This window comes from Mercurialis annua, linkage group LG3 (genome assembly GCF_937616625.2).
Source record: "Mercurialis annua linkage group LG3, ddMerAnnu1.2, whole genome shotgun sequence".
NCBI lineage: Eukaryota > Viridiplantae > Streptophyta > Magnoliopsida > Malpighiales > Euphorbiaceae > Mercurialis > Mercurialis annua.
The window spans coordinates 56,774,940-56,789,000 of NC_065572.1; the positions used below are offsets into that span (position 1 = coordinate 56,774,940).

The following is a 14,061-nucleotide window of genomic DNA, read 5'->3' on the forward strand; positions in this document are numbered from 1 at the left end:
CCTATTGGATTGTGATATTTATTAGAATTGTGGATTAGGGTTCCAACTATTATCTATAATATCGTTATTAAATGTTTTAAACGTTTTAAAGGTTTTCCACTTAATAAATGTAAATAGTGGTATGAACTCATCTCAGTATATCTGACCCCGTTGTTTTCCCAATTTTTCCCAGGGTTATGATCTGAGAGAGTCTGGTGATCTCCGCATTTACTTTTCCTCGGAGGTTCCATTTATTTTGATAAACTGTCAAACTATTTTATTCTTAGACCGCAGTAGTTGACTAGACGTCTTTATTATTATTACAGTTGTTTGTCGGATTGGTCTGACTAGTTATATTGCTCTGGCATGTTATGTAATTATTTCGGATTATTTATGTTATGCCTATTTTTAGACTCAGAATTGGATAAGCATGTTATATTATCTGTTGAATATTATATCTGCTAGATTTAGGCTGAAGTCTCGGTTCCCCCCGAGCATTGGTTTTCTGCAGGTTTATGTGTTTATGCGTTGAATGAAAGGCTAGCTACCGGTTTCGGTACTACATTACCCATACCCTAGCGCCGGTCGCGATTCATGAAAATGGGTCGTGACAGTTTTCCACGTTAAACGGAAAAATGTTTTAACGGTGTTTTCTGAAAACGGGTCGTACGCGAGGTACGATCTAGATTTATATTTAGGTGGCGAAAAATTTATAGAGGTTTTAGGCTTGCTACGGGTTTCGGAACAACAATTCCCATTCCCTAGCGCCGGTCTCGGTTCGAGTTTCGAGGGGGAAATCGGGTCGTGACAAATTATCATCGTCGACCATCAATGCACCAGCAAACTATCTTATACAAGAAATAGACCAATAGATTGAGCCAATTTAATGGTGAGTCACTAAAATTAACTATATTTTAAAAATTATAAGAATTTAATTGATATAAAATGTTAAATTATTTATTTTAATATAAATTAAAAATTTGGAGAAATTTATATAAAAAATTATTAAACTATTCAATCGCACCCGCGCAACGCGCGGGCATCGACCTAGTTTTTATATATTTTCACATCTTATGAAATATTTATGATTCTAGTTTATTGAGCTACCAAAAAGCTGCTCATGAGCTACCATAAAGCTGCTTGAATTTGTAGGTGCTCATGAGCTACCATAAAGCTGCTTAGATTTTTTTTATAATTGTACAATAAATTTATTTTTTGATTTGAATTTGATGATCTAATCAGAATGTATCTAATAAATATTTAATATAGTAGCTTACTTATGAAAAGAAGTCCATTTTTTTAACATAAAGACTTATCATAAGGTAAATTTAAACCTTTTCCAAGACCTGATACTAATGAGCTACTAATGAGCTGACTAAAATCTACTTAAATAATACTTATAGCGAAAACGATAGCCATATGTGTTTTTCATACGGTTTTACTTGTAATTCATTAATTGCTATCTTTAAATAAAAATAAAAAAACATAAGATATTTTTGAAATGTGTAATTATTGAATAATAATTTCATATTCTTGTTTGAATCTGAATCATGAAATCAAAATGTATTTAAAAAGAAAATCAAATAACAAAAGAATTACAATCAATTTTTTTGGGGCATTTTTGCACGTTTTCCTGTTGTGTCCGTAAACTCCGCAAAAAAATGTGCAAAAGAAAATTCTCCTCTTCGAATCTACAAAAATCAGAACACAACAGCAACAATTAATTGATTGTAATTCTTTAGTTATTTGATGCCAAGCTAAAAAAATCCAAATTGGACACTCATTTTATCATAAACAGCAACAATTAATTAAAGCCGACACATGTTAATGAACACAAAAGAAACAAATATAAAATAAGGGCATACACCAAAATGCACACACATTTTATTAGGATATATAACAAGTAAATCTGACCTTCATTTTCAGCGAATCAATGTAGTTTTCATGTAGCATGTTTTCAGCTCTTTTTGAAACGCTTGTGAAGGTTGACATGGCTGAGAACCTATTTGTATATGTCCATTCTTGAACCAATGCTCGTAGGTACTCTAACAAAGGTGTTATTGGTAGTTCCCTTACACCTCTAATTTTTGCATTCAAAGATTCTGCCACATTTGTTGTCATCATCAAATGTCTATTGTTTGTAATATGTGCCCTCGCCCATTTTGCATACCCCACTTTTTCTAGATACGGCCTTATACGCGCATCCATATCGTCAATTTCAGCCATGTAAAAATCAAATTTATCTTTAGTGTATGCCCTTGCTGCTTTGAAAAATGTTTTTATGAAATCTTTTGATTTCTTCCTGAAATTTGTTTTGAGGTTGTTGTACAAATGAAAGGTGCATATTCCATGGCTAACTTCAGGATATACCTTTTCAATTGCATTTTTTATGCTCTCATGCCGATCCAAAATAATACACATTCCCTCTCTCAATCCAAATGCCTCTCTTAAATTTTGAATAAACCATTCCCATGATTCATTATTTTCAGAATCTGCCACTGAAAACGCTAAGGGCAAAATTTTTCCGTTTCCATCTTGTGTACTTGCTGAGAGCAGTGTTCCACCATAAGCTGACTTTAGAAATGTGCCATCAACTGCTACCAAAGGCATACACGAAGTCCAGCCTTTTATTGAAGCATCTAAAGCAATGAACACATAGAGAAAGCTGTTGTCTTCTGTAGTTTGTAATCTCACAAATGATCCTGAATTTGCAATTTGTAGGAGATATAAATAAGACGGCAGCTTTACAAATGAATCATCGGCTCTTCCTCTTATTTTTTCAAGAGCCATCTCTTTTTATCTATAAGCTTTTGTATGGTTGATGTTTACACCGTAGTCTTCTTTCATGTCCCTCAATATATCTCCCGGCGTGTAAACTGTTTTTAAACTCAAAATTTTTGACTTAATGCACTCTCCAATGATTGCTGATGTTGCTTGCCTTTGGTTGCTTGTTCTTGATTCTAATGGGCAAATATGAACATTGTTCAACTTCCTTATCATGAACATGCTTGTTTTTCTTTTTCTTGAAACTCTTAATTTCCAATCACATCTCTCATCCCAACAATCTAAGAAAAACTGTCTTCTACATGACTTATTCACCTTATATTGGAAGTGATTCTTTATCGCGTAGAAGCTCATAACCGTGGTCAAAATTTCTTTGTCTTTGTAAATCTGCCCTTGATCAATTTCTGGATGTTTTCTATTCGATATCACATTTGCGTCATCAAACTTGCTCTCTATCTCTTCGTCCTCGCCATCAAAGTCATTACTCGCATAGTTTGCGCAAAGGACTGCCTCTGAAATGCTACCGTCTGCTTCTCCATTAAATGACATCATTTCTGACGTAGTTTTTGAGCTTGAGGCAGCAGCTGTATGAATGCTTCTGATTTGGGTATTAGTCAACAATAAAGTCGAATCAAAGAAGTTGACGTCCCTTTGACTTTTGGCAAATGATATGCACAATGGATACTTTGTGCAATCTCCATCTTGTTTTTTGAGCTCTTTGTAAAAGAATAAAGTAGCATTATCTTGTATCTTCAAAGGTGGATATCCGTTTTTCACTTGGTACTTGACTTCTATTTCAGTAACTCTCTAGTTGCTTTCCAGTTGATTATTTAGTTTCTGTAGTAAACTGATGTAGTCACATTCATTCGGCAAAACCATTCCAGTAACATCAAAATTGAGGTAGTCCATACTCTGATTCCACTCTCCATTATAATGAATGAATACTGGAATATTTTCCATGTACTAAACAGAAAAACAAAAACAAAAAAATATCAAAATATGCTTTGAACTTATTCCTAATAAAGATTTAACCATGTCAGTTAATTTAAAATGCCATAAGCTTAATTTGCACATATTGCAGACATAATTAATAGAGTTAGAAACAACTATATTCAAACAGATCAATCATAATTTTATATAGAGCATTCTTATTTTGTATTTTAAATTTTTCAATGAAAAACGTTCTTATATACTGCCAAATATAATTGCACAGTTATAACCTAGAAATTGATTCAAAAATTAAAATAAAACTCATTCATCATAATTGTAATTGATTTCAAAGAAAAACCTAAAAAAATTCAGATCTCTCTAAATGGAATGAAAACTAAAACACAGATACTATAATTTGATTTTACAAAATTGAATGTAATGAAAAATTACTAAGACATTAATTGAGTAATTGATTAAATTTGAATCACGTACCTGAATTAGATGAGAGATTGAATGCTTGAAGTCAGAGAAATAGTTGAATAAACAGGACAAAGCTGATGAATTATTGAATTATCTGAATTTTTTTGGAGAAATCAGCAGAAATCGGAACAATTTTGGAGATTAGCTGTTTGATTCTATATTTTTGAGGAACCTAATTTTTATTGATTTGAAGAAGAAACTGTCGTTGTTCATCGGAGAAGATGGAGATATTTAACGGTATTAGTCCGTTATGGTGAAATTGTTATGGTGAAAGGTATGTTTGCTGTCTTTTAAACAAAAAAGGCGTATATGTGCTAAAGTTTTAGTAGGAAAATATTAAAGTCCAAGCCCAATTCAAGCATATACGAACAAAGCCTTTTTTATTATGGACGAACCCGTAATCCATATATGTAGCCATATGGATTTATTCCAACAAAGGCCACAATTGACTTTGAGTTGTTTTTAATGTTTATGTGGCCATAACTGTAAGTGAAATAATACTGATATGATTATATGACGTATTAGTCATTGCTTCATCTACTTATACATAATAAGTCCTTTTTGTATTGCATGCATTCTTAGACTATTATACTGATACAAATGGTTTAAGCGTTAGGACATTAGATTATTACTAAATTTATTTTAAGATCCTTAAACTTTTATTTTTTGGTTCATCAAGTTCTTTAACTTTTATTTGACTTTCTCAAATCCTTAAATTTTAATTTTTTTGTTCATCATGTCTCTCAACTTCTATTTGACTTTCTCAGGCCCTTAAACTTTTATTTTTTAGTTCATTAGGTCCTTAATCAATCTACTATTACGAATAGATGGTTCGAAAACATGCTGCTGCTGCGAGCTGGGTTTCTGAGCTGGACGTACAATACTGGTATCCTTTAGAGCATTGCTTGGAAAAAAAACCCTAGTTGGATACTTAGCGTCAAAAGCCTTGATACGATAATAACCGATCCTGACTGAATTCAACCGCGCCTTAACTGTCTTCAAATCTTCTTCCGGATTAGGTCTGAGAAATCCAAATCGCTTGTTTCTTACATTACGCTTCCTTGCCAACGAAACCCTTCCAGCAACTCCAAACTTCGAGAAGGCCTGTTGAAGATTGATATAGTTCTAGGAGTCCGGCTAGTTCTCAATGTAAAAAACAGGATCATGGCATTGGGATGATTGCTGGTACGGTGGTTGAAACTGGGTGGCCAGAGCTTGGTGGTTGGAGGTTTGGTGTTTAGGGTTAGGGTTGTGGTTGAGAAACATGACGTGAAGTTTTATCAATTTTAATATTTAATTTTTTAGTTTTTATTTTTCGAATCTATTCATACTATAATTTTTCAAATTTAAAATTTTTCATTAATTGGTACCTAATTTAAGAATTTTTCTAAAATTTCATAAAAATAAGAAATATTCACTATATACTCTTGTTTATATTTCTCTAAAATTTTCACATTAATCTAATTTAATTTAGACTTTAATCTAATTTATTTTATAATACATATTTTAAAAAATCTCACCAAATCTAACTACATTTATATATCTAACTACATTTTAAACATCATATACATACTAATAATTAAAAATAACATGTTAATAAATTTTAAAAATTCATCTGATGTAGTCCTTGTTTAAATTTCTTTTCGTCCGATAATTCAGCAAAATAATATATATTCCGCTACGAAAACCGTCTCCGCAAAATCTTCTCCACAAATTTCTCTTTCTATAAAACAATTATTTTATTTTCCACCCATAGCCTAAGAGCTGAATATCTTTTTTTTTCTGTTTCAATTCGGTTTCTACACAATAAAAAAGGGGAAATTTCCCCTTTTATAGTAGTTGTGGCTCGCAGAAATCTTATGCGAGCCACAACTACTTCCGTCAAGGGAATTTATTCCCTGTCTCTGCGCAGTCATTTTGACTCGCGGAAGACTTCCACGAGTCACTCCTACGTGGCTCCACCTGGCCCCAAGTCGAGTCACATATACATATCGCAGAACGCTTCTGCGGTTTACTTTAACTCGCCAAAGTGTATCGCGGTATATAAAAAATCGCTAATCATGGGTTAATTTAAGAAATTTTTGTAATTTTTGAGTCAAACATGTCATTAACCCTTGATAACTTTCCACTTACATTAATGCATTGGATTTTTATATGGACGAACCCGTAAACCATATATGTGTAGCCATATGGATTTATTCCAACAAAGGCCACAATTGACTTTGAGTTGTTTTTGAAGATGGAAACTAGGCATTGTTATTGGGTAGATGCAGCCGGCCACAATTGGTGTATGCAAATTGCAAAGGCCAAAAGCAATATTGACCAAAAGAAGATTGTCAACAAATGGAGGGATGTTGGTAGGGTTTCCACTTCTGGAAGCAGCAAACTATTTTTTATGTTTTTTTAGCAATTTTTATATTCTTTAAGAAAGTCAAATAATCCGAATATGTGATTTATCAACAACTTTCATACGCAATATGGTACAAGTCAAAATTGCCACGTTTAGCCACTTATTTATGTTATGGATTATGATTTTATTGGTATTACTATTAACTCAATTTTTTTTGGGACGATGACAAAAATACCTAAAATTTTAAAAATATTTACAAAAGTACCTGTAAACTTTTTTTATTTACAAAAATACGACTGATTTAAAATTAATTACAAAAGTATCAAAAATGAAAATTAATTACAAAAGTATGATTTGTATAATGTCGGTATAATCATGGTATAATTTTGGAATCTTAAAACTATAAATCAGATAATTTAAAAATAATATTTGGTTTATTATTGGTATAATTTCAATATATTTTTGGTATATTGATTATAAATTTTTATATATATTTTCTAGTTGATAACATGTATTTGTTTTTATGTGTATTTTTCACTATAGTTGGTAATGAATTAGAGAATTTGTATACTCTTGGTATACTGATGGTATAATTTTGGTATATTATTAATTTAATTTTCAGTATACGATTTGATGTAGTTTTGGAAATTTTTATTTAATATTAATAAAATCTCAGTATGTATAATGTCGGTATAATTTTGGTATAATGTTGATATAATGTTAGTTTATTAGTATACTGACATTATACCCACAGTATACACCGTATGTTTGATATTATTTTTTATTTTTTTATACTTTTGTAAATATTATTAATATTTTTGTAAATGAAAAAAGTCAACATGTAGTTTTATAATTATTTTTATTTTTTTGGTAAATGATGTAATTTCCTCATTTTTTTTTGTCAAACTATTAACTCAATTTGTTCACTCTAATTATTATTTTTATATAACGTTTGGTTTTCAAATTCTTAGACAACATATTCTTTTATTTATTTCTCTCTTAAAATTCATTTACCAATTTAAATTTATAGATAAATTATATATGACCAAAAGTTTACAATTTAATTGTTTAATTAAATAAATATTAAAATGTGTATAAGATAAACTGATTTTGTACTTAAATTAATCGGGTATTTGACACTCTAATTAATTATGTTCAGAATATAATTGTCTATAAAATAACATTACTATACTTAATTGTATTTTGGTCAGTGATAATTATGCTTGGACTAGAAATCAGTTTACATTATCATTATTATATTTCTAATATTATGACTCAGATGATGATGATTTAGAAAGAAAATATATATAGTAACTGTCTTTTTCGGCTAATTTTAAATTTTCAGTCAAGAAATTAGCAATTTCACAGACTCATAACAAGGATTTGTTTATTTACATAGTATTTTTTTTCTTTCAACAATGGGTTACCATTTTAAAAAAGGATAATATATTTTTCTAACAAGCTATGTAATAATGTGAATCATGCCAAATATATATATTTGTCAATAAAGAAGTTCAATTAGTAAAAATAAAATATAATTTAGCTTTTTAATTTATTTTATAATATTTTAATCCATATTAAAAAGAAAAATCTTAAAAATTCTCAAAATAGTATTACATATCTTGTAAAAGCTGCCTAATGTCCCAAAAAATCTCTACCTTTTAATTAGTCCCTTTGTAATTTCTCGACTTTTTGTAAATTCGCCAGTTGTATTCAAATCCACACCTTTCACTTTCAATTTTACCGTATGTACTGAATTGACCCCTTTTTCATCGGGAATAAATTCGGATACGTCATTCATTTTGAAATTATAAAAAAAAAGAGTCATTTATTTTGAATTTTTTAAATGACAAATAGTTCAAATAAGTCATTTATAACGGTTTTTTGACTTTTTTCAAATGGAAAAGAGTCTAATTTGAAAATTGAGTAAAGTTGAAATCAAAAGGTGTGAATTTGGGTATAATTGACGAATTTACAACATTGGGGTGAAATTAAAAAGGGGCTAGAAGGTTAAAGTTTTTTTTGAAAAATTAAGCCTTTTGTAAAATATTTCTATTAACTAGATCAAGTCTATTCTTTAGTGACTAATACATAATTTACAAGTTGTATTGTTTATTATATAATTATAATAATAGTTTAAATTCAATATGTTTCAAGAATCTAAGGATTAAAAGTAATTTTCAAAATTAATTTACTAATAAAAATGTCTTAAAATATTTTTTATTCGATTTGTTTCAATAATTTTTTTTGTTGAAATAAGAATAATTAGAATTTCACAAGATCATTATTTATAAGTGATGAAGTCTGTCTTCTCAATGGACTTTGAACCTGCAAAACAGAGTAGATGGCTTATTGGATGGTGGTTGTCCGAATAGCGCTCCAATGCTTAAGTCAGTTTTTGAGTTTAAGGGAGTATTAAATGTAGTTGTGTTGTAGGCATACCTAAGGCCTTTTATATAATGAGCATGATGAATACTTCTTTGAGTTGGAATAGGAAAGAGATTCTTATTAGTTATATGAATCTGAATATGATTATGGAAAGAGATTCCTATTAGTTATAGGAAAGAGTTCTATTTAGAAATGTCTTTATAAATAATATTATCTTCTCAAATAGGAATACGTTTCCAAGTAGGAAAGTGATTGCGCAAGATTTGATCTTCTAGGATCTTTATATTGTCTCATACAATCATATCTACTAGCGACGCACTTTGGATGTGATTGCGAGATTTATCGAATTCTATGCGATTAGAGCTTTTTGGGGACTCGGGCGAATCCTCTTAAGTAGTTCTATAGCCACGTTGAGTTTTCTATGACTTAAATTGCTAGTCTTGGGCGAGTTTTTGGATTTGCTTTTGCGAGCGGACCTTATACAACTCGGTTCATTATTTTATTCTATAGTTCGGTTTTCTTCATTAGCCTCCCCGTAAGTGAGCTGAAGTCTTGGTATTTATGTCTTGCTTAATTTTAGCTTTTGTCTGACGATTCGTTTTGTGATCCAGGTGATTCGCTTCACTTGTCATTCAAATCATTTTGGATTTTCTGAATTTTGATTCTCTTTGTCCGCTAAAGTTTTTGGATTTGAGCCAAATGTCGCTTTTCTTGGCACGTGGCGCTCATCCGTTTATTTGGACGTTTGGATTTCTTTATATTTAATTTGTACTTTGATCTTCATTTCATTTCGTTCTTCATTATCTTCCATTTTTCTCTTTTTTTGGGTTTCTTTATCTTTGTTGATTCTTTCCAGTTCCATTTTCATTTTTCTTGATTTTTACAGGTACTTTTATTATTATTTTTTTGGACTTTTAAGAGCGTTTTAATTCGTTTTTTTTCCTGTATTTGTCTTTGTATTTTTGTGTTCTTGGTGTTTTTCCTTTTTTGTGATTGTTTCCTGCTTTGGTCTTTTTCGCTTTTTGAATTTCTATTTTTATTGTTTGTCTAGTTCCCTTTCTTAGATGTCGCCTAAGAGGAAGATGAAAGCTGAGTTGGTTGTATGGTTCTTAGAGAGTCATATTTGTCTAAGGAGCAAATTTTAGAAGTTCCTTTTAAGTATAATTTTCCTATAGGTGATGGAGTTAGGACACCCAATTACCATATGAGGGCATTTGTCTATCCTCGTTCTTTTCGAGGGAGGCGGTTATCTTTGAGGAGAAACTCATAGCTGGCCTTAGATTTCCTTTAGATATTTTTATTTTTTAACTATGTTGTGAATTGAATATCGCTGTTGTGAAAGTATATCCCGGGACTATTCAAATATTAACCTCTTTTTGTAGAATCTTGTAGGCTTCGGGGGAGGCCTCTTCCACGAACATTTTTTCATTATTTTGTGTTTTTGTTTAGGAATGATGAGGTTTTAATTTTCACTAATGGTAATAAAGGAAGGTCGGTTATTAAGTTACAGTGTAGGGTGGAGATCAAAATACTTAATTGTCGCGCATGACTTTGCTTTTCCACGTTTTTTTGAAAGGTTTTTCAGCTAAGGTGGTGAAGACTTCGCCTTTGCCTTTTAGCTTATCTCAGTCCACTATAGCCATTGATTTATCTTTTCATAACATTTTTCAAGACCCGATCTTGTCAGTATTAGTTAACAGTCATATTAGGTGTAGGTGGTTACCTTTGGAGGATCCCTCAAAAGGACTTGCTTATATTTCTTATAAAGAAGTTGTGGAAGGTATTATCCTGATTTGTACTTATTCTACTTTTTTATAGAATGTCTTCTTCGTCCGACAATATATTATTAGGTTTTAAAGTGGGCATATCTGTTCCTATGGGCGAAGTTGCTCTTTCCAGTGTAGAGGCGATTCCTTCCGAAGACATTGTCGAGGTATCTGCACCTCCGACTTCGGCGGTGTCTGTAGGAGAGACCGCCGAAATTATAATGTTGACTCTGAGCCTATTGTTGAGACGGCCTCGGAGTCTACTTTTGAGGGTGTTGAACCTGCACCAGATGTGATTATGAGTATTGCACCATTCACGATGGACGTTGATACTCCTGCTGTTAGTGTTGGCGATTCCAAGGTTAAGAGAAAACGCCGACTTGTTAAGAAGGCTACTTTGAAAGAGATTCTGAAAGTGGCTGATTGGGTCAAAAGGAAAAATTGGTCGAGCCTTCTGAATCCTCTTGTACTGGATGGATTTATTAAGAACCTATCCATTTCCAAGGACATTAAATGGTTCGACAAGGAACTCGGCGAGGACTTCTCAAACTTGTCTTGTCTTTACGGTTTTTTCGGTATGTTTTTCTTCTTTTTCCATTTTTGTTTTTCTATGTTTTATTGTTGTTTTCTTATTTATCTTTAATTTTTTATTTGTAGACTATTTTGGCAATCATTGTTTTAAATAATCGTCGTCAATTCACCGAAGACGAAGTCCAGAGGTTTGAGACCCTGCTCGGCGAATGTGATTCAGAGAGGGCGAGGCTGAAAGGATCGCTTAAGGAGCAAAATACATTTCTTTTGGAGTTGATGGCCCAAAATGCGATTAAGGATCGTTAGGTGGCTCTTTTTGAAAAAAAGGATGCCGATCTGACCCAATTGATTGAGGCTCTTATTACCACCAACGTTCATGTTGTTGGTGAGAGAGAGAAGTTGATGGCAGAAATTGAGAAGCTTTGAATTCATTTGCTTGATACAAAGTCATTTAATTTGGCTTTGATAAGTGAATGGTTGGCCATTGGGGATAACCTGTGGGAACAAAATGTCGATATAGATCTATTCAGTGTGAACAACTTCGATCCCATATACTTGGCCAAGGCATTGATGGAGAAGATTAAGAAAAATTCAGGCTGATGTATTAGCTAAATATTAGTTTATTTATAATTTTTTTGTGGGCGAGTCGCCTTTTGTATTACTTTAATGAATTTTTTCTTTTTATTTAATGAAATTTAAAACTTGTTCCTTCTTGGGCGAGTTGCCTTTCCATTTTAAGATTTTGTTTCCTTTTATGGGCCTGTTGTCTTTCTTGATTTGGTCCTTTCTGGACGAGGTTCCTTTTGTGTTTCCTTTTGCTTATTTCATATACGAGGGAGTTAATTTAAACTCCATTTTTATTTCAAGACTTAATCTAAACTCTTGATTTTTAAGTTTACTCTAAACCTTGGTTTTCTCAAAATCAATCTAGATTTTGTTTAAGAATTCTTTAGAGTTAATCTAAACTCCAATGGTTACTTTTTCTTACATTTTAATGGGGTTTTGGCCCTTTTTTTATTATGGGATTTATTGATTGTGGGGTTTTGGATCCTATTATAAGGGTTTCGAACCCTTTTGATTTTTTGATGACATTTGCATGGAAAGACTGTTACTAATTCTGAAAATTTGCTTACAAACTATTATAAAAATAAAGATAAAATATAACATTCATCGGGTAGGTTATAAGTCCTTACTGGCGATATGTTATTTACTGACTCTTTCATTCTTCCTTTCTTTCAGAAGTATTCTTTGCCTCTTTGAGGTCCACTATAGATTCATAGTAGCATTTTATGGCGATCTTTTGATCTCCTCTGATCGTCATGACGCCTTTATCAGTCGGTATCTTCATGGCGAGTGCCCTTATACTAGTGACAGCCGCCGAATCATGGAGGAACTGCCTTCCCAGAATCGCATAGTACGTTAGGTCCATATCCACAATGTTAAATAACATGTTTATTTTTTTGTTGATTCCTTTTTCAGGACCTGCAATAACCGCTAAGTTTACTGCTCTTAGGGGGTTGATGGGCAGTCCGCCGAGTCTTGATAGAGGAATCGAGACTCATCGAAGTTTGGCCGTCGTTCCACCCAGGCTATTGTAGGCCACATTTGTCATGAGGTTCACTGCACTTTCTTCATCAATTAGGATTCGCTCCATGTTCCAATCTTGATTATTTTGGCTACAACTAGGGCGTCATTATGGGGCGCTTTGACATGCTCATAATCTTTGATATCGAAGATAACTAGAGGCATTGGCAATTTTCTGATGCTCATATCCTCTCGCTTCTATTTCTTTATGATGGTATTGATCATGTGAATCGTTCCCAAATCTTCGTCACCCTCTCTTTATCTTTTTTCTCCTTTGGTTTTTCATCTTTGTATCTTTTCTCTCCTTAGTCGTCATTTTCACTCTTTTCAGAGACAAACTTCTTGAGTTCGCCTGCTTCAGTCATTCTTTCGATCTTCTTTTTGATATCTCGGCATTCGTCGTTATTGTGTCCATTCTCATCATGAAATTTGTAGAATCTTGTTGTATCTCGTACCTCAACGCTTAGCTTCAGTGGCCATTTTACATTCCTTACGTTCTCTTTTATCCACATTAGGACGTTTGTACTGCTCGTGTTTAGTTGTGTGTAGCTTCTTTCATCTTCTCCAGGATCGTGTCTTGCTTCGTACCTATTTTGTAGGGCGAATCGCCTACATTCCTCATGTCGATGGCTTTTCTCCTCGGGCTTCGACCTTTGTTTTTCTTTTGATCTCTCTTGTTTAGACTCTTTCACTTTTTCTTCTTTCCCTCCTATATCTCTTCATCGTTCGTCGTGCTCGAAGCATTTTGTGCTATTCCCATCAGGTTTGTGAAAAGTTAAAGGTTTGTTGATCAGCAATTTATCTGGGAACTTCCCGAATCGGGTTGCCTACCTTCATGTTTCGGTTTCCATATAAATATTGAGATTTTTTGATTTTCATTGCCACATTATTGAATATCTCAATATAGCTTCTTAGTGTTTCTTCCTCCTCTTGAAAGCATGACCTCAAGATGCTTGTGGTGGTCTTGGCCGGTATATGTGTTAAATACCTGTTCAAAAATTCATTTGACAGGGCCGTGTAATTTGTAATAGATTGAGGCTTTAGCCTGTTTAACAACCTATGAGCAGTCTTGTCACGACCCGAATTCCACCCTAATCCAAGTCACAACCGGCGCTAGGGAATAAGAATGGTTGTTCCGAAACCCGTAGCAAGCCTAGAACCTCTAGAAATATTTCGCAAATATTATTAAAAGATCGCACCTCGCGTACGATCTGTTTTCAAAAAAATACCGCTAAAACTTTTCTCTTTTAACGCAAACACATTTCTAAA

General features: G+C 32.5%; 1 protein-coding gene across 1 annotated transcript; it reads right to left on the minus strand.

The window, feature by feature from the left end:
* Positions 1–1,580: 1,580 nt before the first annotated feature.
* On the minus strand, positions 1,581–2,769 carry LOC126672703 (uncharacterized). The gene is made up of 2 exons (XM_050366659.1): positions 1,894–2,769; positions 1,581–1,670 (listed from the first exon to the last, which is right to left on the minus strand). Exons 1-2 carry the CDS (start codon positions 2,767–2,769, stop codon positions 1,581–1,583), a joined length of 966 nt encoding a protein of 321 aa, XP_050222616.1.
* Between the last annotated feature and the right edge of the window lie 11,292 nt (positions 2,770–14,061).

Bases quoted from the DNA above. Each gene is read 5' to 3' on its own strand.
- LOC126672703 (XM_050366659.1), bottom strand. From the start codon at position 2,769: ATGGCTCTTGAAAAAATAAGAGGAAGAGCCGATGATTCATTTGTAAAG. The intron at 1,671-1,893 runs GTCAGATTTACT...TGATTTTTGTAG, and splicing joins TTGATTCGCTGAAAATGAAG to ATTCGAAGAGGAGAATTTTC.